Below are 25,052 nucleotides of genomic sequence, written 5' to 3'. Positions count from 1 at the left end.
CATAATTTTACAAAAAATTTACCGTATTTGGAATTTATCAATCTATCACGAATTAGTTTTTTAAAGATATCGTAAGAACCGTTTTCTCATAAGATTGAAAAATCGAGTTCGGGCGGGCCCATAACCCCCGTTTAGCCTACACCTCGCGTGTTAGGAGCCCGCATTTCTTTATTTATTATCTCCTAAACTGTGTGGTACAGCTACTAAGAATTTGTTTCAATAGCTGGAAATTATTACAAACATTATCTATGAAAAATATGGAAACAATCTTGAGAAAAACGGGTTTTGCAGGGATATACCTTAATGGTTTACAATAATAATGAAAGTATGAAGTTGATGGATTCATTTTTCATATTAATCAAATTTGAAATGCATATAAAAATTATCAATAATGAATAATCTTTTTTTTTTATTCATGCTACTTTAAGATGTCAGAGAATTATATTTCCCTCATTTTTCATCCTCCTATAAAATTGTAATCCATGTTTATGTTCTGTGGTTTATCGATCGATGCAACGATAAGATATGGAGTTCAAAATGCCATTGGACAGATAATGATTTTTTTAACAGCACTCTATATGTACTTGCAACTTGGTCATTGCAACATTAGTTTATCTGAAAATTAACACCTGTCGTGTTTACTTCATTCGTATCCTTCTTATCCTGAACATAGATGAGCACAATGTCGTCTCGAGTTGTGTTCAATAATGGTAATTCCGTGCCAGTTCTCGGACTGGGGACATGGAAGGTAAGAACGAAAATAAAACAATAAATTAAGTCCTAGAATTAATTTCATTCGAAAGTCAATAATCTTCCCACATCCTTCCAAATATTAGCATTGTATTCCCTCTTAATTCGCCTCGAAGAGGTAATACATAACATAATACAATAAAAAAATCAACAAAATACATTTTGCGTTTACCATAATCAAGTTGATTGATATTAATAAGACTTCACAAAACCCAAGCGCTTTTTCTGTGTCCCTAAAGATATCAATTTTCAATTATTGGAAGAAATTATTACATTACTAAATCGAAAGATTTCTCATCGGCAGTTCTGATTGAAAATGTAATGCAAATCTATGAATCGGATTTCCTTAAAAAATTGGGTACCATCACGAGCAACAGATATTTTGTTTTTCTGCATCTATCTAAGAATTATATTATAATCCCACGAGGAAGCTCACAGGCAGAAAAACATTTTCATTTCCAAGAAGAATCATTCAACTAAAAAATCATGTGGTGATTAAATTTAACAAGCAAAAGATTCTGCACACATGATATGCAATTTTTTCGCTTGTTCTAGAAACACTTAGAAAAAAAAAATGAAATTTTAGATTTCATTAAAAATTCAGGAAAATTTCAGAATGTTAAGCAGCGTAAAGACGAGAATTCTTTAATTTATTTGAATTTCCAATCTAATATGGCAGTTGAAATCGACAAAAACTTCCAAAAAGTGTACCGGAAATTTCACACAAAAATTTTCAATCGGAAAAACTGCCTTCAAAATTAAACGAAAAATTCGATTTTTCAGCAGCTTGTCGGTTAATTTTAGATACAATTAAAATGACACAATCTTTGATTATTGCGAGTATCCTAGTTTTTGATCTTAGTATATTTTTTATTTCCAAAGTGCTAAATCTACTACTACGATAATTAATTCACCTGCAACCGGTTTCCGGCAACCGCGCCGTTGTGAATGGTTGAATTGATCTATGATTTAAATAGGTCTGTATAAATAGATAGACAATCTTCGCATTTAGCTGATTATTACCCTCACTTGGAGAAATATCGACATTATATTACAAAACTAATTTCTGACGTCAAATGTCTCATCTCTTGAGGATAAAACGATCGGGATAAGAATTCCGTATAACAAGTCAGACCGTGTAAGAATCCTGTGAAATATTCATGGCTCGAACACGAACACTCGGCGATAGAGTGAGAATATCTTCCCTCAAGAAATCGTGTATTTCGTGCCAAAAGGTGAGGACATTACTAAAAATATTGAAAAATTCGATTCAATGAATCATGGACTCAAGAATCATGAATCAGAGACTTTCATATTGAACGAATATAGAATTTGTACAAGGGAGAACCTTCAAATATTTCCGCAAAGAGTTTGAAGAAAATCAATAACGTCTGTTTCTTCTCTCAAACTTACTTTGTCTCTTCAGGAATATTATCTATAATTAGTGATGCCGCGAGAGACTTTAGGAGACATCACGAGAATACTTTGGAGATGGTCCCGGTGCCAATGAACATGGAAATCTTTGGTCCTGTCTCAGTCTCGAAATATGCACTATCGACTCCTCTCGTGATGACTCCACATCAATTTATCTCATCTCCGTCTCATGTTTTTCGTATTGTTACTGTAAAATATCGGTTTTTGTCTCGCTTTGCCTCGTTTCGATTTTCTACATATAAAAAAATGCGAACAACTGGACCCCGAGGTGAGGTAAATTGACTCGGAATCATCACGAGAGAAGTCGATACTGCGTATTTCGAGACTGAGACGAGACCAAAAATTTCTGCATTCACTGAAACCGAGACAATCCCTCCAAAGTATTGTCTCGTGATGTCTCGTATAGTCTCTCGCGGCATTAATATATCTAATTTCCAGAAAAAATTGTAATTTTTTCAGTCAGTATCATCCTCTTTTTGCCCGAAGAGCACCTATTTCTTGTCTGAACTCTACCATGAATTGATCGAATATGCATGCAATGTTCTCCACTCAAGAAATTAATTTTGTCATATTATGATGCAAGTTGTATGGATGGGATACTTGGTCGTATAACTTTCTGGATTGTTTGAACTCAGTGATGCTTTCCGTCATGACAGCTTTGTCACATTTTATCGATTAATGATTTCATTTTTATATTGTATGTAGACTAGTTTAATCCTATAATTGGCCTTGTGCTGTTGGGTCTTTATGAAATAAAATGAAAAAATGAAAAATGAAATTATGTTGATTTTTCTCACAGTGCAGGGTGGTTCATAAAATGTGACGGAAGTGAATTGTGTTTCTTATGTGAAAGTGTTTTTTTAGGTCATGGTTTAATAGTTTGTTGGAGTATAGACTTTATGGAAAATTTTATCCATGCTCTAGTGTCCTACGAATCGAGATTTTGAAATAAATTATCCGATTACTGAAATAGGAGCTTTTACTTTAACTCCCGGCTTTGAACTTGGGCTGCCAGTAAAGTGGGTGAGTTCTAAAATGGATTGCAATTTAATTTACCGAGTTTCTGTCGTACAATGACAAGATGACAATTATATAGGTACAGTGATATGATTTGAAGTGACTCAAAATTTACTTTGCCCATACGTTGTGGGGACACCATATCGCATACTTTTATTTCAGAAAGATTATCGTTAAAATTACACGTATCGACAACTTTCGACAGGAAATTTGTTCAAAAATTTGGAAAATTGGCGGCATTCTGTTACCCCTTAACACGGGAAAACATTATTCGTCTGTTCGAAATCATTTGTTTTCTTGAAAAATCCTGAATATAAACGACTTTACAAATTAATATAATTTTCTAGATACTTGAATTGACGAATTCAAATTTTTTCGGATTTTTCCATTCAGCCAGTCAACGGTAAGAAAACAAAAACGACATTCTGCGGCGACTAGGATTAATGATACCCATCTCTGTCATTTAATTTCTCTGTCCATTTCGAAACCACAAGTTTTCATAACATTTTTCTCAAATTTAATATTTTATTCTTCAATTTTAACATTTATTTTGTCTTCTTAACAGTTCTATTTCTCATCTACGGAAAAAATGATGTCAGGAGGCCTGACTTCCCAAAACAGTGGGTTTGGCTCGTATTAAGGTGTTTCGCTTGAAAAACCAAAATAATGAAAAAAAATTGGAAAATTCATGGGAGTAATTTCCAAGTATGCTGCATCATTGAGAATTCTTGCACATTTTCTTCAGATCTCAGTTTCAAGAAAAAAAATAATGCAATTGGGATGTTTTTGTAACCCCTCTAGCTATAACCTGTGAGGTTACCCGACTCTCAATTAGGAAAATTTCCATGACACCCAAAAAAATAAACTATTGAGGAAAAACTAGTGGGTGATAAATCAAATCTTTCCTGAGAACACGTATACGTTTTAGATTTTTTTCAGTATTCATAAGAAAGTTATTTGAACAAATGATTCGAAAAATTATGAGCTTTGGGGCAATTACGCCCTCACGCGTAGGTGCGTGATTCAAATGTCAGTGAGCATCATGGAAAAGGTATGGGTTGGACCATGGAACTGAGAGAAAGAAAACACTCGATAGGTTTACCAACTCGAGACGCATTTTAATATTATTTCAATAATTAGAATAACATCCAATAAAAATTATTTGAAACTCGTAGGTAATGAGAAAAAAATTAGTCAATCTGATAAATAAAATCAATATTCAAAAAATGTTCAAATGCACACTGAAATAGTTAGTTGAAAATTGGAAAATTTCGTACTCAGCGATTGAATCAGGGCTTGAGAACAATAAGACTCCCTTTCCGTTTCACCCGCCGGTGATGTGCAGAAGAGAACACCTTAATTTTAAAAAAACCATCAACATTGTCTATGTATTAAATTCTTTCCTTATGTTTCTTACGTGTAATATCGATTATAATTTAAAGGTGTGTCGTGTTATTTCTAATGCAAAATAGCTATTTTACTCGAACGTGATGCACCAAATAACGGTCGAGTGAAAAGTTGCTAGCAGGTGGCTCGTGACTTTTCACTCAACCGTAACCTGGTGTATTACGTCCTCGTGACGAAAGTTATTTTTCGTCACTCTGGACGTAGGCCCCGATTTACGAATTCGATATACGGCCTAAAAAAACTTTTCCAACTCATATGATCGCAACTCTCGCCTTCGGCTCGGGCTGCAAACTCATATCCGCCAGAAAATTTTTTTTCGGCCTATTGACGCAATATACTATTTCTTCACACTCTGATGAAAACTGCCATTTTACAGTCCGTTATTTGGGATGTAAAATCGTGTTTTCTGTACTGCTTCTCACGATTTCTCGTCTGGGAATTGGTATTGCATACTTCCCAAACTCGAAAACTTGAAAATCACTACAAAAAAATCTTGTCCCGGGCTGCTGCGATGGGGTTTTTTACTCGTGTGGTTGGCCAGTCCTCGCCTTTGGTTAGGACGCCAACGCCACACGAGTAAAAAACCTCATCGCAGCAGCCCGGAAACTAGTATATTTCGTCACTAGGCCGAAAAAAACTTTTCTGGCGAATATGNAAGAAAACACTCGATAGGTTTACCAACTCGAGACGCATTTTAATATTATTTCAATAATTAGAATAACATCCAATAAAAATTATTTGAAACTCGTAGGTAATGAGAAAAAAATTAGTCAATCTGATAAATAAAATCAATATTCAAAAAATGTTCAAATGCACACTGAAATAGTTAGTTGAAAATTGGAAAATTTCGTACTCAGCGATTGAATCAGGGCTTGAGAACAATAAGACTCCCTTTCCGTTTCACCCGCCGGTGATGTGCAGAAGAGAACACCTTAATTTTAAAAAAACCATCAACATTGTCTATGTATTAAATTCTTTCCTTATGTTTCTTACGTGTAATATCGATTATAATTTAAAGGTGTGTCGTGTTATTTCTAATGCAAAATAGCTATTTTACTCGAACGTGATGCACCAAATAACGGTCGAGTGAAAAGTTGCTAGCAGGTGGCTCGTGACTTTTCACTCAACCGTAACCTGGTGTATTACGTCCTCGTGACGAAAGTTATTTTTCGTCACTCTGGACGTAGGCCCCGATTTACGAATTCGATATACGGCCTAAAAAAACTTTTCCAACTCATATGATCGCAACTCTCGCCTTCGGCTCGGGCTGCAAACTCATATCCGCCAGAAAATTTTTTTTCGGCCTATTGACGCAATATACTATTTCTTCACACTCTGATGAAAACTGCCATTTTACAGTCCGTTATTTGGGATGTAAAATCGTGTTTTCTGTACTGCTTCTCACGATTTCTCGTCTGGGAATTGGTATTGCATACTTCCCAAACTCGAAAACTTGAAAATCACTACAAAAAAATCTTGTCCCGGGCTGCTGCGATGGGGTTTTTTACTCGTGTGGTTGGCCAGTCCTCGCCTTTGGTTAGGACGCCAACGCCACACGAGTAAAAAACCTCATCGCAGCAGCCCGGAAACTAGTATATTTCGTCACTAGGCCGAAAAAAACTTTTCTGGCGAATATGAGTTTGTAGCCCGAGCCGAAGGCGAGGGCTGCAATCATATGAGCTAGAAAAGTTTTTTTTGACCGTATGACGAACAGTATTTTTTGTTATGACGGCCGTAGGCAGAGATTCACGGACGCGGAGCGGAGCGGAGCGTCCGTGAAGCGCTGCCTCACGGCCGGAATGACAAAAATACTATTTACAACGTGGTACCGCCTCTATCCCTCCCCGACCAATGAGAGCACAATACGTCATTAAATAATTCGTAAATAGTATGTTTACGTACAGTTCAGCTACAACTGTACGTAATTCTTTCGGTATCATGATGATGGTATTCTATTTGAATTTATTTAATGCCTATTGAAGGTTAGGTGGTGTTCTGAAGCGAATTGGACATGGAGAGTTCCGTAGTCCCCGGTAGCTCAATTGGAAGAGGAAGCGGCGCGTAACTAGGAGGTCCCGGGTTCGATTCCTGGCTGCGTGCTGCGGGAATTTTTTCTCTCTAAATTCGAATTCTATTTGAATTGCCGGGTACTCTTCCAACTGAGCTACCGGGGACAACGGAACTCTCCCTCTCCAATTCGCTTCAGAACACCGCCTAACCTTCAATAGGAATTAAATAAATTCAAATAGAATTCGAATATTGTAAGCCAAATCCAAATTCGTCGGTACGTTCATCGAATATCGAAAATAAAAGTAATTTGTTTATCATAAAAAATCGAGGACATTGCTGGATGATTCTTAAATGGAATAATAATTTCCACTGTTTGGTGATAAGATGTGAAGTTGATATAAGGATTCCAAAGAATTGATTTTCCATTAAATAGTATGATGGAAGTAAAAATAATGTCAAATATTTTCTTACGTGAAAACATAACTTAAATCTTCAAAACAATATTGAAAATGGAAACAAGTGAATAGTAATTTTTTCTAATAGGGGAGAGTGGGGCAAAATGAAGCAGCGGAGAAAAATAAAACAGTGGGGCAAAATGAAACAGTAAAAAAAATAACTGTTGGACGCAATTCAAGCAAATATTTTTTTTTATTAAATTTTTTTTTATTAACTTTTTTTTATTCTTGAAAGAATAAAAAATTTCACTCAGTAGAAAATTCTACAAAATGATGATGAAATATTTTCTATAAAGGTTTTTTTTCTTTTGATGTTTTTATTTCTTCAGTGTGGGGGGGGGGGGGGCAAAGCCCCCCCNAAGCCCCCCCAACACCCCTTGCCAGGGGACTTCGTCCCCCTGGACCCCCTCCTGTGCCGGCGCTGCACCCCCCCGTTGTCCAAACAACAATTTGCATCATTGTGATGAAAATATACAGTTTTAATCCGACTGTGGCGCACTTGGTAGCAGCATGAGATTCACAACCTCAAGCTCCCAGGTTCGAGCCCCGGCCGGGCCAAAATTCCACATCAATTTTTCGTCACAATTTTTCACATAATATTGAACTGAAAATTCAACACAATTTTCAAACCGAATATTCCACGGAATTTTCAACTGAAAAATCCTCTCCACATTCAACATTCCCTGGCTGAAGGCCTTCGGGCGATGGCCGCGTTGGCAAGTTAACCCTTGCAACGAAAAACCAGTAAAATTTGCAATTTATACAGTTTTAAATGAAAATGATGGCGGTTTTCATGAGAATGTGAAAAAAATTATTTTCGAAGTACCTATATTCTTGTATCATTTTCATTATTTAGTCCCTATTGTGACTTAAAAGTGCGATACGCCTCGTGTCGTAACGCAAGGAATAAAATTTTGCTTAAAATACCACGATTTCCATTCATTACGAGCAACCTCGTTTTTACTTACTAAATTTTTCAGTCCAAGTGCTAGATTAATTTTGGATTTTGTCCGATCCAAAATTAATTGCCCAGTATTTCCAGTGAATATACTGCTGTGAATGGTTTATTGATCGCGGATTGAAATAGGTTTGTATGAATAAATATGCAACCTACGGATAGTGCATTTTACTCAACGTTGAGAATATTTCCTCTTCAATTCGAGCGTGTTTCATAAAATGTGACTGGAACAAACCACGTAATGTTCTACAAAAGAGTATTTTAAATCATGATCTCATACTTTGATGGAGTGTAGACTTTCCTGAAAGTTTTATCGAGTTTCTAGTGTCCTGAGAATTGAGATTGAGTTAAAAGGAGGAATCCAATTATTAACATAAAAGCTTTTTCGTCAAATCCTCACTTTGAAATGTCACCAGTGCTGACGGCTGGTGGTGCTTTAAAATGGATTACATTTTTATTTACTAAGTTTCCTTCATACAATGACAAGATGGCAATTATGTACACTGTTAGAAATTTTTTGAAAGGTACTATACTAAATCTCATGAGAGTGACATTGAGTCGGATTTAGGGAAAAAATAGTTATGAAATTTTCTAATTTGAAGTAGAATTCACAGAAATTCATAAGTTTTGAGTGGGAATGAGATGGAAATTTCACAACTTGATTGAATTTTTAGTGGAACATGAATATTCAGAAACAAAATGACATGAATTTTCACTTTTTCCCTGAATTTTCCGGATTTTTCTGAACTTTCACAGAATAATTGAACTGAAAAATCAAATATTTGATTGATTTCCAGATCATTTGAACAGAAAATCAACGGAAAATTTCATTTTTCAATGACAAGATTTCCTGACATTTCAGTGGTACTTGAACACGATGAAAATTTGCAGAATTTGCCACGGAAAATTCAGACCAAAATTGTTAACAGTGTATGTGCTAATTTCCACGTGGTAATCTTTACGATATTATATTCTGCGTGTGGTTTTCATCTAATTATTTTCCCCATCACCCTTGCGAGACTTGTGGTGTTCAACGTCCCGTGGTCCAATCAAAAGAGAATTATGTCGGTAATTTCCCGTTGGCAAGTAGAATACCAAAAAATTGTCCATTGTACCACGCTGACACCGAATACCGCAATTCTACTTACGGAACTGGTAATGGGGAACATAATCCGCGGAATACCCCTTGAGCTTCAAAATGAATCGGAGTATTTCCCTCAAACTTCCATGCATATAAACAAATGCGTCAAGTTTCGCAGGAAAAATATCTGCCGCAAGTGCTGAGGAATTTTTTAACCTGCGAAACTCGACTATTCCATTGTATGAAACGAAATTGTTAGGAAGTACCCGTTTATTTTGAAGCTCTTGGAATAATCTTCTCTGGCAGTTGAACTCCTCGTCGAAACGAAAGGATCGATTCTGCCTTGTATAGTGAAAATAGAACATCTACAACTACACATAAATACTAACATTCCAACGAGCTAAAATTATGAATTTTCAAGATAATCAGCAATATATAAAAAATAGAATATGAATTTAAAACGTGCATATCAACATTGGTTGGTAAATAATAAATTGATTAAACAATCGCAAATGAAAAAAAAAGGATTTCTGTCATTTATTTTTTCGTTTTTCCCCTTCTAAGAGCGAAAAAAAGAAGAAATTTGTAAGGAAAATTATTCTCAATAAGACCAATTCGCCGAGAAAGGATTGACGAGGAAAAAATTTCCGAAAATTTTTCAACGGGGAAAAAAACTCAATCGCCACCCATCACAAAAAAATCTATGTAACGCATAAAAATTGATACGGGTATAGTGGAAATTCCTACAAAATTTAAAAAATGAATGTTTTTCAAAATAAATGATCATATATTTTTTATTCAATCATTCTTTTATAACTTCATAATCATCTAAAAGTATCATTTCCTGGGGATCTTTAGGCTTCACCTGGATATTGAAACCTAATTATTTAAAATAACCCATCCAATAATTTCCCAGTGTCCCAATTCAAACTCGATTTTTCAATTATATAATTTCAAATACTAATTAGTTTACGAACAAATCAATGAGAACTTGCGAACAGACTGTTTAAATAAATTAGTAGAGGTTGGTGCAACTGGGTTTGGTAAAGAATCCTTATATATAAACTATAATCTTGTTGCATCGACGCCGTGCACTTAGGTACCAATGTTGAGAATATTTTATCAGTGGAAATTATTTTCGGGGGCTTCCGTTTCAGTAAAATTGCAGAATCGAATACAATAAAATAGAATTGCTTTTATCTGGTGCTTTGAGATATAAAGATTCCCTAAAAGGTAATCCGATGATTTACACAAACATCATTTCTTAATATCGATTGCGGTTTGTTTGGTTTTGTTTTATACATAAGATTCTCAACATTATGCACGATGATTATTTTTTCCAACATCATGTTATTTTTAAAAATTTTCAGATTTATCTATACATCATCTGTATGAATTTGTTGTAATTTCTCGTACCCTCATCTATTATTAACTTCCCGATTCCTATCGGGTAGTTATTATGAGTGTGATTTCTGTCATCATTACTCGGTGACTCCGAGTAAAACTTGAACTTATCGGGTGCGAGACGTCCGATACGACTGACATCTATGTCTCACACTGTTAGAAAAAAAATGAAATTCCGTGGCCAGTTGACTACTAATCAGGGATGGCCAATAATATTAGGTTTTGACAATATTCAGAAGGATTATCTCCTTATATTGTTCAAAGTTTAACTATATTTAACAAATTTAAAATATTATACAATTTAAAAACTAAATTTTCCGATTAATGGTGAATAAAATATTTGATAATATAGAAATATAAATTTTTAGTTAACAAATTACTTCTAAATTTTAGGTACTTGATGTTCGATTATCGAAATAATCGTCAATCTTCCTACCTAAATTATTGGTTAATAGAATATTTCAAAATTTGGAAAAATTACAAACATCTCAAGATGACAACCATTTATATTCCTCACTTGTACATTGGATTACGAAGAACACTATCTGAGCATCATGAAGAGCATCAATTTGTAATGAATCACTGATTTGGAGAAGGCATGAAAAATTAGTGAGCTAAAAGCGAATTCCTCGAAAACATGAGAATACGACTCTTTGATTAAATCAAACAAAATACTTCCAAATTCACTTCAAGGTGAATAAAAAAAATTGTTTCGAAAAGTGAGGCTCAGATGTTCCAAAATCATCTGAAACGTGGAAATTTCATATCCCCTGGGAAAGTGTTTATACGACCTTTTGGCCCAAATTTTCAAAAAATTGAAAAAACGACGCATAAAAGATGAAAAAAATTGTCTCGAAAAAATGAGCTCAGATGGCTCAGAATCATCCAAAACGTTGAGATTTCATATTCCCTGGGAAAGTATAAACACGACCTTTTGGCCCAAATTTTCGGGAAAATAAAAAAAAATGTTTATACGACTTTTGGGACAACTCACGCGATTTTCATTTTTTAAACCTCATAAGTGAACGCAGCTCTTCACCGAATGTGCACTAAGAGGAAAATCGATATACACGGAGAGAAATTTTGTTAGAAAAATTCTAGTACTAAGCCCAGGAAAGAGGCACAAAATGACTCCCAGGAAAAAATTCCAGTGCCGACACTAAAAATTTTATTGGGGAAAACGTGAATTTTTCTCCCTTATTTCTGTGAAAATTTCACAGAAATCCCCAGAAATTTGACCAAGAAAGTTTACCTTAATAGCATTAGAATTTCTCACAGCCAGTTGTGACAACTGTCACAACGAGAATAAATTAATTTAAAATGAATAATTATAAGGAAAGAATTTTAGGAAAGTTTAAAGAAAATAAAAGCTTTAAATTTCTGTAGAAATATAGGAAAGCGTATGAGAAAAAGAATAAGCAAAGAAATTGAAACAAAAGTTAAAGAAAAAGTGAACTTTGAAGAAAAATTGAGAAAATTGAACAGGTCGAAATTAAAAACGGAAGCGCGCGCCCGAATCGAGCGCCGCGGGAAACACGGAGCCTTTCGCGCGCCCAAACTAGGTGGCGTCGAAGCGCCCGCGGGAAACACCGAGCGTTTTGCGCGCAAAAAGTCGGAGAGGGAGAGTGGGATATAGAGTGGGGGAAGGCTAGTTGGCGGGGTTGAGCGCCTATAAAAGCAGGCAGCTCGCGACGAAAAATCAGTCTGGCAACGGACTCATCCTCTACTGACTGATCCCTACCGCAGTAGCTCCTGAACCCATAGCCACAGTGGTCTCTACCCGTGGTATCCTTGCCCACTACTTCTGGTCTCTACCGCTGTAGTACTCCACTCCCTATCGACAGTGGTCTCTACCCGTGGATTCTTTCCCACTACTTCTGGTTTCTACCGCTGTAGTATCCGAATCCTTGTCCGCGTGGTCTCTACCCGTGGATTCCTCCCTACTACTGGTTTCTACCGCTGCAGTAATCCATTCCCTATCCACAGTGGTCTCTACCTGTGGATTCCTCCCCACTACTTCTGGTTTCTACCGCTGTAGTACTCCACTCCCTATCCACAGTGGTCTCTACCCATGGATTCCTTCCTACTACTTCTGGTTTCTACCGCTGTAGTCCTCCATTCCCTATCCACACTGGTCTCTACCCGTGGATTCCTTCCTACTACTTCTGGTTTCTACCGCTGTAGTATCCGAATCCTTGTCCACAGTGGTCTCTGCCCGTGGACTCCTTCCTCCGTCCATACGAAATCCCGGACTCGGAGGTTACTACCCCCGAAGAAGGGTAGGATACCTGTTCCACAGGGGCACTACCGTGGAGCAGTGTTAGGGCGACTAAAACCAGTGGTTTCTACCCGGTGGCGGTCTTGTAGGATACCTGTTCGAGTGGGGCATTACCCTGGCGCAGTGTTAGGATGACTAAAGCCAGGGATTTCTACTCGACAGCGGTCGCATAGGAAACCCTGCTCCGATGTGGCTTTACCTCGGAGCGGCGTTAGGGAAACTAAAACAAGTGGTTTCTACCCGGTGATAGTTTCAAAGGGTACCAAGGCAGCAGATACAGGTAGAGAAAAAGTTAGGACGATTTGAATAGAATGAAATAGAAGGGAACTATTTTGAGTAAAACCCAAAAGGCTTTGATATTTCAGTATAGAAACTGGATGTCTTAGATAAGAAAAGCAGAGAGCTATTCTTGAGTATTACCCAAAGGTTATGATATTTCAGTGTAAACTGGATTTCATAAATTCATGTAATAAAGTAACTAGAGTAATAATTTTTTGACTTGTGTAGGCTTAACGCCATTAAGCTTTAAGAATTCTCAAGAAGAAATTGAATAATAAACAGTAGAAAAGGGGAAAATTGGATACCCACCCCCCTTAAAATTGCACAGAAACTGTTGTAAGAAGTTAAGGTTATAAAATAGACAAAATCCATGAGATTGTATGTATCAGTTTTAGGGTTTAAAGTTGAATAAATATAATTATTATTCTTCGTTTAAACAAACGTCCGTTTAGTGAGTTTTGTATTTGTACCAGTATCGCTCAAATTTGACGAATCCTGGAAATCTCTAGAGCTAAAAGGCAGTTCACCGAGGGTATTCCGATTCATTCGGTCTAGCACTGGTTGAACGCTTGTATTTCAGAAAGAGGAAATCAAGTGGTTCGTTACACAGTGAATTGTAATTTTTTCCAGTACTCGTACTAGAATTTTTCTAGAAAAATTCTCTCCGTGTATCACAAAATCACTTCTTGAGCGAAAAACATTGCATAGATATGAGACCAATTTATGGTAGGTTTCAGACAAGAAATCGATGCTGTTCGGGCTAAGGAGGAAGGTACTGAATGAAAAAATAATGTTTTTTTTCGAAATGATATAGCTTGATATTCCTTCACAGACAAGAATAGTTTGACAGAGGGGAAAGATATTGCTTCCTTTCGAACTTAAAGTGATTGAGCGTAAGCGACGGTTATATTTTTTTAATATCTGGAGGCTCTTCTCTGCATACACTTTCTATTCATTCAATATGAACGTCTCTGATTCATGATTCACTGAATCGAAGCTTTAAATATTTATAGTTATTTTCTCATCTTATGACAAGAAAAAACCGATTTCTTGTGGCAAGAAATTCTCACTTTATCATGAAAGGTTCATGTTCAAGTCATGAACACTTCACCAAAATCTGACATTGTCTGATACATTATCTGGAATTCTTATCCCAAGAAATTTATCGTCAAGAGATGAGACATTTGGCGCACGAAATTAATTGTGATATTAAGACGATATTTCTCTCAGTGTACATACAGATATTTTTTGAAAACACCTCTTTAGTTTCATGACATTTCTAGGCATTCCCACCCAAAATTAGGTAATAAAAAAAATCACAATTACATAGCTTCCATTCAGAAGCAGAATGGTTAATGTGTTCAATATATTTGAAAGTGGGAATACAAATTTTTCACTCACGACGTTTTTGTGTCAAAGGAAAAATCGAAAAACGGCGGGGATTCCCACAGCGTGCGACTATTTAAGGGTTTAATATTTGAACTGAATTCTTATTTGGCTTCACACTTTGGTTAGGAGTTGAAAATCCATATTTCACGACATCAATATGTGAACTGTTTGTGAACTAAAATTTACAAATTCCTTTTTCTCTCCTCTCTTTCATAAATATTTATTGTTTTCATGAAAAAATATGAAATAAATGGTTTTTTAACTGTTTCTTTTAAAGCCTTCTATTTTAACCCTCTACGACATGCATTACACCCTCAAATCATTGACTAGTCTGCTCTTATTTACAAAATCATTAACTCTGTAAATATTCTTGAAAACATAAACATTTCAGTCCGCCCCAGGGCAAGTTTACGAAGCAGTAAAAACAGCCATCAGTATGGGCTACAGACATTTGGATTGTGCCCCAGTATACGGCAACGAGAAGGAAATTGGTGAAGCAATAAAAACTCAAATCCAGGAGGGTGTAGTAGAACGTAAAGACATATTTGTGACCAGTAAATTGTGGTGCACAATGCATAACCCAGCACTGGTGGAGCCTGCACTAAAAAACACGTTAGAAGATTTGTGCATCGATTATCTTGATCTTTACCTAATCCATTGGCCATTTGGTTTCAAAGAGGGTGACGAACTATTTCCAATTCTTCCAAGTGGTCAATTTCATGGGAATGATGTCGATTATATCGACACGTGGACAGCGATGGAGAATTTGGTCCAGAAGGGTCTGGTCAAGAATATTGGATTGAGTAATTTCAATTCCCACCAAATCAATCGCATTTTGAATAACTGTAAGATCAAGCCAGTGAACAATCAGATTGAGTGCCACCCATATTTGACCCAATCCAAATTATCCGATTTCTGTAAATCCAAGGGGATAGTCATAACCGCTTATAGTCCACTTGGGTCACCAGACAGACCGTGGGCAAAACCCGAGGATGCGCAACTACTCAACGATCCTAGGCTGAGATCTATCGCTGATAACTACGGTAAAACCACTGCTCAAGTGGTACTTCGTTATCAGGTATACTATCAATGGGGCTAATTACACGAGAACCTTAAGTCGTGTTAAGTTTATGTATACTCCCGCGCCTAAAAGAAGTCCAACGCTGCGTGCACCGCGTTGTGGTGTTGATGCGAGATTGTTTTTCGTGACCAAGTACTCCCCAAATCGGCTATTTACACCGCGACTTCAAGTCACGCCAAATACGACTACGTTTATGTCTACTCCGGCGCAAGTTTTGAGTTGTTTTTTTTCACATTAAAGAAGGGAATTTATACAGCGTTCCACATCTTTGTGACGTGTTAAATCAGTTAGTGGAGGATCAACGATTTTCTAATGAATAATCATTGCTCTGAATTATGAATATTGATAAAATAAAGGAATGGGAGCGCGCCGCGTCACTGTCGCACAGAGCTCCAACAACATAGTCCATGAACGTCACTGCAGCAGCCAATGTCTCAGAGCCTCGGATAATTTCTACTAGAGTATTTAAGATCAACTATGCGTTTTCACTGAGATATGGCTAGTAGTAGACATAAACTTAGCCGTGCTTGACAAGACTTGAGGTCCTCTGTATAATTCCATTGTCGATTATAATTCCAATGTTCAATGGTCAAACACAGGGAGACAAAAATTTCAGAGAAATTACCACACTCGCATGCTAAACTGAATTGAATCATTTTTGCTTCCGAATAGAAGCTTTGGAATCGTTCAAAATTAAGTTTCCAAATTTTTGTGTCAGGGTAACTAAATATGGTCTAAAAAGTCAAAATATGGGATTTTTAGATGGTGTCTGTATGTATGTATGTGTGTGAAATTTTTTTTAATTTTCCTCTCGCAATTTTCTTTATAGGAGCTTGATGAAATCTCATGAATTTCTCCATGGATATAGACGTTAATAGGCTCTATTTATCGACACCAATTAAAGTTGAATTATTCATAGAGTTTGTGAAATATTGGCATTTTTTCAAAAATCTATTTTTTAACGCTCAGTTCAAAAATTGTTATTAGAATTAAATGAATCATTGCTTAAAAAATTTGTATTGATAGTCTCTTGATTCTATCAGAATATGATGCGGATCACATCTATCACTGTTGAGCTACAGCATATCAGTAGCGAACTGGTAAAACGGTATAAGTCAATTTTGACTATTGACCAGTTTTTAATAAATATCTCGGAATCTAAGGGAGCTGGCCAAATTTTTGTTGTAACCTTTTTTGTAGAGCCGATTGAGAGCTGTAACAAATGTAATTATAAAAATTTCGCTATCTCCGTTAGATTCGGAAATATTCCTCAAACAATTAACTGGGAGATAAATTCACTGAAACCGGTTTACCACTTCGCTACTGATATAGTTTGTGAGATTTTTTTTTCATTTTTTTCATAATAAACTGGAAAGAGTAACAGTGATATCAATGAGATCACGGCTCAAAAAGATTGTTTTGATGCTTTCTCGGTGAAGTGCGCAGATGATGAAAATAGTATAACTATTTATTAAGTTGCATAATAGCAATATGAAGCTTCATATGGAGGTCATATGGGGGTTATATGAGGTTATGGTGTCATAATGGGCTCATATGGGATGATATGGGCTCATATGAGGATCGCATGGGGTTATACGGGATTCATATGGAGGTCATATATGACAATATGAGGGTCATATGGGCTCATATAGGGTTATATGAAGTGATATGGGTTCATGTGAGGTTTATATAGGGGCTGTATGAGGTCATATTGGAGTAATATGGCCTTATATGGGGGTCACACGGGGTCATATGGGTTGTGACGAGGCATATTCATTTATTTTTTATTACTTTTCTACATATTTTTTCCCACTACACACTGCCCCCTAAAATGTAAATCCCGCCACCGTTGGATACCCCTTCCCTCACTTTTCCCCTCATCGCCTCTCTACCCCTGCCCCTGGACATCACGAAGACATCAGCCGAAGGAAGACATCAGTTCCGGCCCCACCCAATCAATTGGAGAAGCCATCGCCTCCGGAAAATTCCCCACACTGGACCCCCGAATATTCAACATCTGCAATAATCCCTTGCGAGACATCCCTGGATTATGGTCATCGTCACCACTCACCCGTGCTGATTGGCCCCGATTGCTCCCGAATTAAAACCCGAAGGACTTCGACACCTGACGAACCCCCACGAATCGCGAAGGAAAAGAAAAGACCGTCACTCGTGCACTAGCTGCCCCGTGAGTCGCCACGTACCCCGAAAGTAGTAATAGTCAATACAGTAAAATTCGCCCGGAAGTTATTTGGCGGATAAAAAGAGGACTTTTGATACATCGAGCTCATCCCCGCTCTAGTATTGGTGCCCAGGAAACCCCGAGGTGGAAAGGAGGCTCTCCAGGAAAACGCCCTGGTATTTTGAAGGAGTGCAAGGCGCCGGTGGAATTCCACGTGTTCGCCAGAGTGAAGTCCCATCGTGAGTACGAGTTACCCCCCTCATTTTCCCTCTTGTCCCCACAGTATTCCTTTTCATACCCCCCAACTGTGAGCCTACACTCTTTTGTTTCTTCCCCATTCAGTCATTACTTTCATATTTAGTTGCATTCCCTCGACACGACTAGCTTCTCCCCTTTTTCTGCATTAGAGTCACTCCCCTTTTTACGTGTACAAAAGTTGCCTGGCCTTACCCATAACCCTAGATCCAAGTAAAAGGCATTTCNTACATTAGAGTCACTCCCTTTTTAGGTGTACAAAAGTTACCTGGCCTCCCCCACTCCCTAGATCTCAGTAAAGGCCTTATTTACGTCTTTTGACGATCATAATTATATTTAGAAAAGAATATAGATTACTATTCTCTCAGTATCCCTTATTTGTCCCTTTTCTTGACTCGCAGCCGGTCTCCACGGGTGAATGGTGACGATGACCACAATCCAGGGATGTCTCGCAAGGGATTATTGCAGGTGTTGAATATTCGGGGGTCCCGTATGGGGAATTTCCAGGAGGCGATGGCTTCTCCAATTGAGAAGCTGTAACGAGGCATATTCATTTATTTTTTATTGTATAACAAAAACTTGGAATATATCTGATTGTATTTAAGCTCAAGATAATCATTAGAACGAAAGAGAAGCAAACGTGTTAGGAGTACTGAATTAATTGGAATCTGACTCAGTAGAGTCGGAAGCTGAGGAATATTCTTCTTTATCAGCTTCGTACCCCATTATACTCCATGCAGGTTGGGCATCATCATCGTCATTATATTTAGGGGAATCGTCACCAGTATCAGAAATGGTGGAATCATCATCATTCTTGGGATCGGGGGAATCGCCATCAGTCTTGGGATCGGGGGAATCGCCATCACACTTATAATCGGGGGAATCGTCATCATTCTTAAGGTCTGGGGAATCGTTATCACTCGTAGAATCGGAGGAATCGTCATCACTCGTAGAATAGGAGGAATCGTATCACTTAGATTCAGGGGAATCATTGAGGGCATCTTTGGAATTGTCCAGGTCTTCTGCAGCCTTCTCTTCAATTTCCGGTGGAGCTCCCTCCTCGTGTTTCTCATTCCTGGCGATGCAATAAGTGTTATTCTGACGAACATCCCCTTCATCCTGGATTGATGCAACTGCAGCATCCATCTGCATCTGCATTCTCCACGTATGTCCTATCTGGGTTTTTTCCCCTACCAAGGCATCCAGCATTTTTTCCGCCTCCGCTGGGTCATCGGAATCAATGAGGAAGTGCCCTGGTAGGATTAGGAAAGTCTTTCCAGGTTGGTTATCGTTAATTCTCATCTGATCGTCGACCTCGCCAGAAGCCCACGTGGGGATATCCCTCGACCTGCTGAATGGGACTGCGTTAAATTTCACACTAGCTGGACTCACATCTCTGTGACCATCACAGCTTTGTTTTTCTTTCCTTTTTGGGGCACCGCACTGATTCTCGGAATGCAGGGAGTCATTGTCGGAGTTACTCTCGTCTCTCTTTGATGGGGTGCACACCGGTTGGTTCCCCGTGTAGACGTCTGGCGTTTCCAACCGCAGTTTCTTCGTAACCGGCCTAGCGTCTTGAGCCTGCGCCATGATCGGAATGGTCGATTCGGTTTGACCCCAGTATTTTTCTAATAATTGTCGTAGCGTATTCAGCAGTGATTTGTGTGAACTCGTGCTCCCATGCTGAAAACGCTACGACAATTATTAGAAAAATACTAGGGTCAAACCGAATCGACCATTCCGATCATGGCGCAGGCTCAGAATGCTAGGCCGGTTGCGAAGAAACTGCGGTTGGAAACGCCAGACGTCTACATGGGGAACCAACCGGTGTGCACCCCATCAAAGAGAGACGAGAGTAACTCCGACAATGACTCCCTGCATTCCGAGAATCAGTGCGGTGCCCCAAAAAGGAAAGAAAAACAAAGCTGTGATGGTCACAGAGATGTGAGTCCAGCTAGTGTGAAATTTAAGGCAGTCCCATTCAGCAGGTCGAGGGATATCCCCACGTGGGCTTCTGGCGAGGTCGACGATCAGATGAGAATTAACGATAACCAACCTGGAAAGACTTTCCTAATCCTACCAGGGTACTTCCTCATTGATTCCAATGACCCAGCGGAGGCGGAAAATACCCAGATAGGACATACGTTGAGAATGCAGATGCAGATGGATGCTGCAGTTGCATCAATCCAGGATGAAGGGGATGTTCGTCAGAATAACACTTATTACATCGCCAGGAATGAGAGACACGAGGAGGGAGCTCCACCGGAAATTGAAGAGAAGGCTGCAGAAGACCTGGACAATTCCAAAGATGCCCTTAAAGATTCCCCTGAATCTAAGAGTGATGAAGGGGATGTTCTTCAAAATAACACTTCTCACATCGCCAGGAATGAGAAACACGAGGAGGGAGCTCCACCGGAAATTGAAGAGAAGGCTGCAGAAGACCTGGACAATTCCAAAGATGCCCTCAATGATTCCCCTGAATCTAAGAGTGATGACGATTCCTCCGATTCTACGAGTGATGACGATTCCTCCGATTCTACGAGTGATAATGATTCCCCAGACCTTAAGAATGATGACGATTCCCCCGATTATAAGTGTGATGGCGATTCCCCTGATCCCAAGACTGATGGCGATTCCCCCGATCCCAAGAATGATGATGATTCCACCATTTCTGATACTGGTGACGATCCCCCTAAATATAATGACGATGATGATGCCCAGCCTGCATGGAGTATAATGGGGTACGAAACTGATAAAGAAGAATATTCCTCAGCTTCCGACTCTACTGAGTCAGATTCCAATTAATTCAGTACTCCTAACACGTTTGCTTCTCTTTCGTTCTAATGATTATCTTGAGCTTAAATACAATCAGATATATTCCAAGTTTTTGTTATATAATAAAAAATAAATGAATATGCCTCGTCACAGGGTATCACTATTCAAAACAATAAAAAATAAGAGTAATAAATTTCAAAAATAAAGAATCCATTCGGAAGCATATTGCTAATTTGTTAGCAACGTAAACCATACCCATATCCAGAAAATACGATTATCCACTTGTTTTACTATGATCTTCTACATGAACGCTATGCAATATGAGCGATGGTTCACAAGATGTTGCTGGTGCCGAGGAAATAAATACCGTGACTTTGAAAATTTTTACTGTATATGGGTCACTCCACCAAATATCATACGTAAATCCGGCCTCAAAATTTTCAGTTGGGGTTTTTCCTGCTCTGTATTTTATGTCACGCTATGCAATAAAACAAGTTTCCCGAGTGGAAATTGCTTCAGGCCCACCGGAAGCACGATCAGAACCCGATCTAGTTTTTGTAAGGATCGACTGACCCGGTGATTCCTGATGAGAACCTGACCAAGTTCTAATCCAGTAGATCGGATCCAAAAAACTGCAGGCGGGCTCAGATCAAGTTTTGATCAGGTAGGCATGATCTCACCCTGAGGTCAGACTGCCTGACCCCAATTGGATCAAATTCGGATTTGATGCATTTGATCGTTATTTGAACGGGGTCAATTAAAGAGAAAATGATCAAATTCAGATCTGGTCCACCTGACGTTGATTTTATTAAGTTTTTTCGGATAATTTAATCAACTATTATTATACTATTCAAATTAAATTTTATCAATCATTATCAATCATTATTTTCAATCTTTAAAAAGGGTCATTATACTATAATTAAATTAAACTAAAATAATTAAATCAAATTAATTTTAATTTAATTAACGGATAACTCTTCTCAAATGTATAAGGAGAAGGGGTGATTGTGCCGTAAATACATACCAGAGCAACCCGGCTGTGTGGCGCACTTGGTAGCAGCATGAGATTCACAACCTCAAGCTCCCAGGTTCGAGCCCCGGCCGGGCCAAAATTCCACACCAATTTTTCATCACAATTTTCCACATAATATTGAACTGAAAATTCAACACAATTTTCAAACCGAATATTCCACGGAATTTTCAACTGAAAAATCCACTCCACATTCAACATTCCCTGGCTGAAGGCCCTCGGGCGATGGCCGCATTGGCAAGTTAACCCTTGCAACGAAAAACCGGTGAAATTTAAATTTTACATACCAGAGGAGTATCAAATTTACACGCAAATGATCTTGAGAAAAAAATTTACCAAATGTTTATTTATTTATTAGTGGCATTATTATTATCATTATTATTATTCATTAATGAAATAAAGAAAAATTTAATTAAACATATTTTATCTCGGAGAATACCCACGCAAATCCGCGAGATCATGAATAATCATAAATTCAACGAATACACCAAAACAAATCATATAAATCGATCCCCAGCGTCGGTAAAAAAATTATCTTTTTTCAGCGGTAATAACGGTAGGGATTCATTAAGAGAGACGCCCTACGGTGAAAGAATTGAATCATCTTTTGTTTTGAATTAGTTATCATTGATAATTATTATTGATAATGACAGACAGGTCATCCGGTTTTCATACATTTGACTTGATCAAGTTCGGATTCATATCTAAATATTCAGCCAAGATCCTATCGTAAAAAAGAGAAAGGAAATCGATCTCGAAATATCTCGAAAATCTCGAATAAGCGTAAGCGTAAGACTGAAACCGAAACGCTATTACATGAGGAGATGAGAAGGCGCGTGCGCAGCACGCGCGGCCTGTCTCGTAAATAAAATTCTAAAGTTGTTTCGGCATGGTCCTCGATTACTTTGTTCGCATTGTAATTTTTAATTTTACATTCTCTCCATGCAGAGGTAATTCAATAATCCGTGCTATGTCTATGTCAGGTCGATCGTGGGCACATCGTCATACCCAAAACTGTATCAGAGGCACGAATGATGGAGAATAAGGGCATAATGAACTTCACGTTATCTAATGATGATATCGAACTGATTAATTCATTTAATTGTAATGGAAGAATTTGCTCCATGACTGGGTGAGTATTGAATTATATCATTTTCATTCATTATTGTGATGATTCATTATCGATATTTCCATTGATTTCAATAACGAATTCGTGAAGCGTAATGAGTCGATTTCGTGTATGAGTCAAATATGTTTTATCAATTCGCTTTGAGTAATTTAATGAGTGATTTTCAATTGTAAAAGGACATTTTTGAATGAAAATTCTGAAATAATTTTTTTATGAACTAAAAAATATGAACTTTAAATAGATACGTTTCACAATTTAATCGCTAAATCGATAATTCTGATGAAGATCATTTGTCAGACACTTGATAAGTCCAGATTTTTGAGAATGCATTAGTCATGGAGAGGGAGGAAGTGCACAGAATAATTTTTTATGTGTTGAATATAAAATTATATCAATGAGTGATCTTAGGGGAAAACGTAAGGAAACATTTTTCATTTGAAATATCGTCGCTGCGAAGAAAGTCTTTTGGGAGTATTTCTTTTTTAAATGTCAGGTGGTACTATCGAAAATGACGAGTGAACATTTAATTTATCACGTTTCACCACTTCATCAAAAGAGTCCATACTTATTAACTACGGACTTTAAGCGTGTCCATAGTTATTAAGATGTTTCGCGTGAAATGTCAAAATAATGCAAAAAAGTTGAAAATTTCAAGGATGAAATGGCTGAACATACTGTATCATTGAGAATTTTTTTCAGATCTCAGTCTCAAGGAAGAAAAATGAAATTTGAATGTTTTTGTAACATTCAAATTTGTTTTTGTTTTTTCAATTAGGGAAATTTGCATGGAGCCCACAAAAATAATGAACTATTGAGGAAAAACTAGTGGCTGATAAATCAAATATTTCTTGAGAACACGTATAAGTTTGAGATTTTTTTCAGATTTCATAAGAAAGTTATATGAACAAATGACTCGGAAAATTATAAGTTTCGGGGCAATTACGCCCTCACGCGTAGGTGCGTGATTCGAATGTCAGTGAGCATCATGGAAAAGGTATGGGTTGGACCATGGAACTGAAAGAGAGAAAATACTCGATAGGTTTACTAACTCGAGACGCATTTTAATATTATTTCAATAATTAGAATAACATCCAATAGAAATTATTTGACACCCGTAGGTGATGAGAAAAAAATCAATCAATCTGATAAATAAAATCAATATGCAAAAAATGTTCAAATGCATACTTGAATAGTTACTTGAAAATTGGAAAATTTCGTGCTCAGCGATTGAATCAGAGTTCAAGAACAATAAGAACAAATTGCGTTCCGTTCGCTCCCCGGTGACCTACACACTAAACATCTTAACTTTTGGAGACCAAAAAATTGTACGATTGTAAAATTCAAAACATGCAAGAGGTACAATTATCTCTTAAAGATAAGTATCCAGACACATGGCAAAATTAGATTTTCATGCACTGATATTCACTGTGATGGCTCATTTGAATCAATTATTTCAATAGCAAAGTGGTAAAACGCGCCAAGTTAATGTTTTGAATTCCTCAATTATAGAATAAAATAACGATACTAAGCGAATTCAGGAGAAAACGTGAAACGATCATTTTCGTCAGTAAGTCTGGCAGCTAAAAAAGATCTCTGCTCTGTTCTCTCCAAATTGTTTTTCAAAGATAAATGTAAAGTCACCAAGAATTAAAAAATTAACTCATTTTTTATTTACGTTACCACTAAATTAGACGATGAAATATCAGTCGCTGGTCCATAAAAGGGCAGCCTTAAATCAATCAATATTTGATTTAATTCTTGCAGTGCCAGTGAACTCGAACATTATCCATTCAATACTGAATTTTAATGATGGCCGGATCAACCTAATTATTATATATCTCATGAAGAAATGCTGGAGCAGGGAAATCTGAATTCTGATTGTGGACTAATGCCTTACCCTCACAATCACAGCATTCCCAGTATTCTTCACTGCTGTCATCATCACTGAATTTGGAATCAACCTCACTTGAAGAATTACTGTGATAAACACTTGCATCACTACCGCAGTGACACATGTCATCACTACTACTTGACGAACGGACTCTCAACTTCGGATGATGTTTGGATTTAGCAACTTCCTGAAAATTGTAAAATAAACAGAAATGATTGATAAATAAATTCATGTACATGGAGAGAAA

At 37.4% G+C, this 25,052-nt stretch overlaps 1 protein-coding gene across 1 annotated transcript; it reads left to right on the top strand.

Moving 5' to 3' along the window:
• Positions 1–615: 615 nt before the first annotated feature.
• On the top strand, positions 616–25,052 carry LOC107039225 (aldo-keto reductase family 1 member B1). Its single transcript, XM_015258745.2, has 4 exons — positions 616–748; positions 14,854–15,540; positions 22,769–22,917; positions 24,679–25,052. Exons 1-4 carry the CDS (start codon positions 674–676, stop codon positions 24,719–24,721), a joined length of 954 nt encoding a protein of 317 aa, XP_015114231.1. The 5' UTR covers positions 616–673; the 3' UTR covers positions 24,722–25,052.

This window comes from Diachasma alloeum, unplaced genomic scaffold (genome assembly GCF_001412515.2).
Source record: "Diachasma alloeum isolate Michigan unplaced genomic scaffold, Dall2.0 Dall_scaffold_00178, whole genome shotgun sequence".
In the NCBI taxonomy this organism is placed as follows: domain Eukaryota; kingdom Metazoa; phylum Arthropoda; class Insecta; order Hymenoptera; family Braconidae; genus Diachasma; species Diachasma alloeum.
This window is presented reverse-complemented; position numbering and strand designations above follow the sequence as displayed.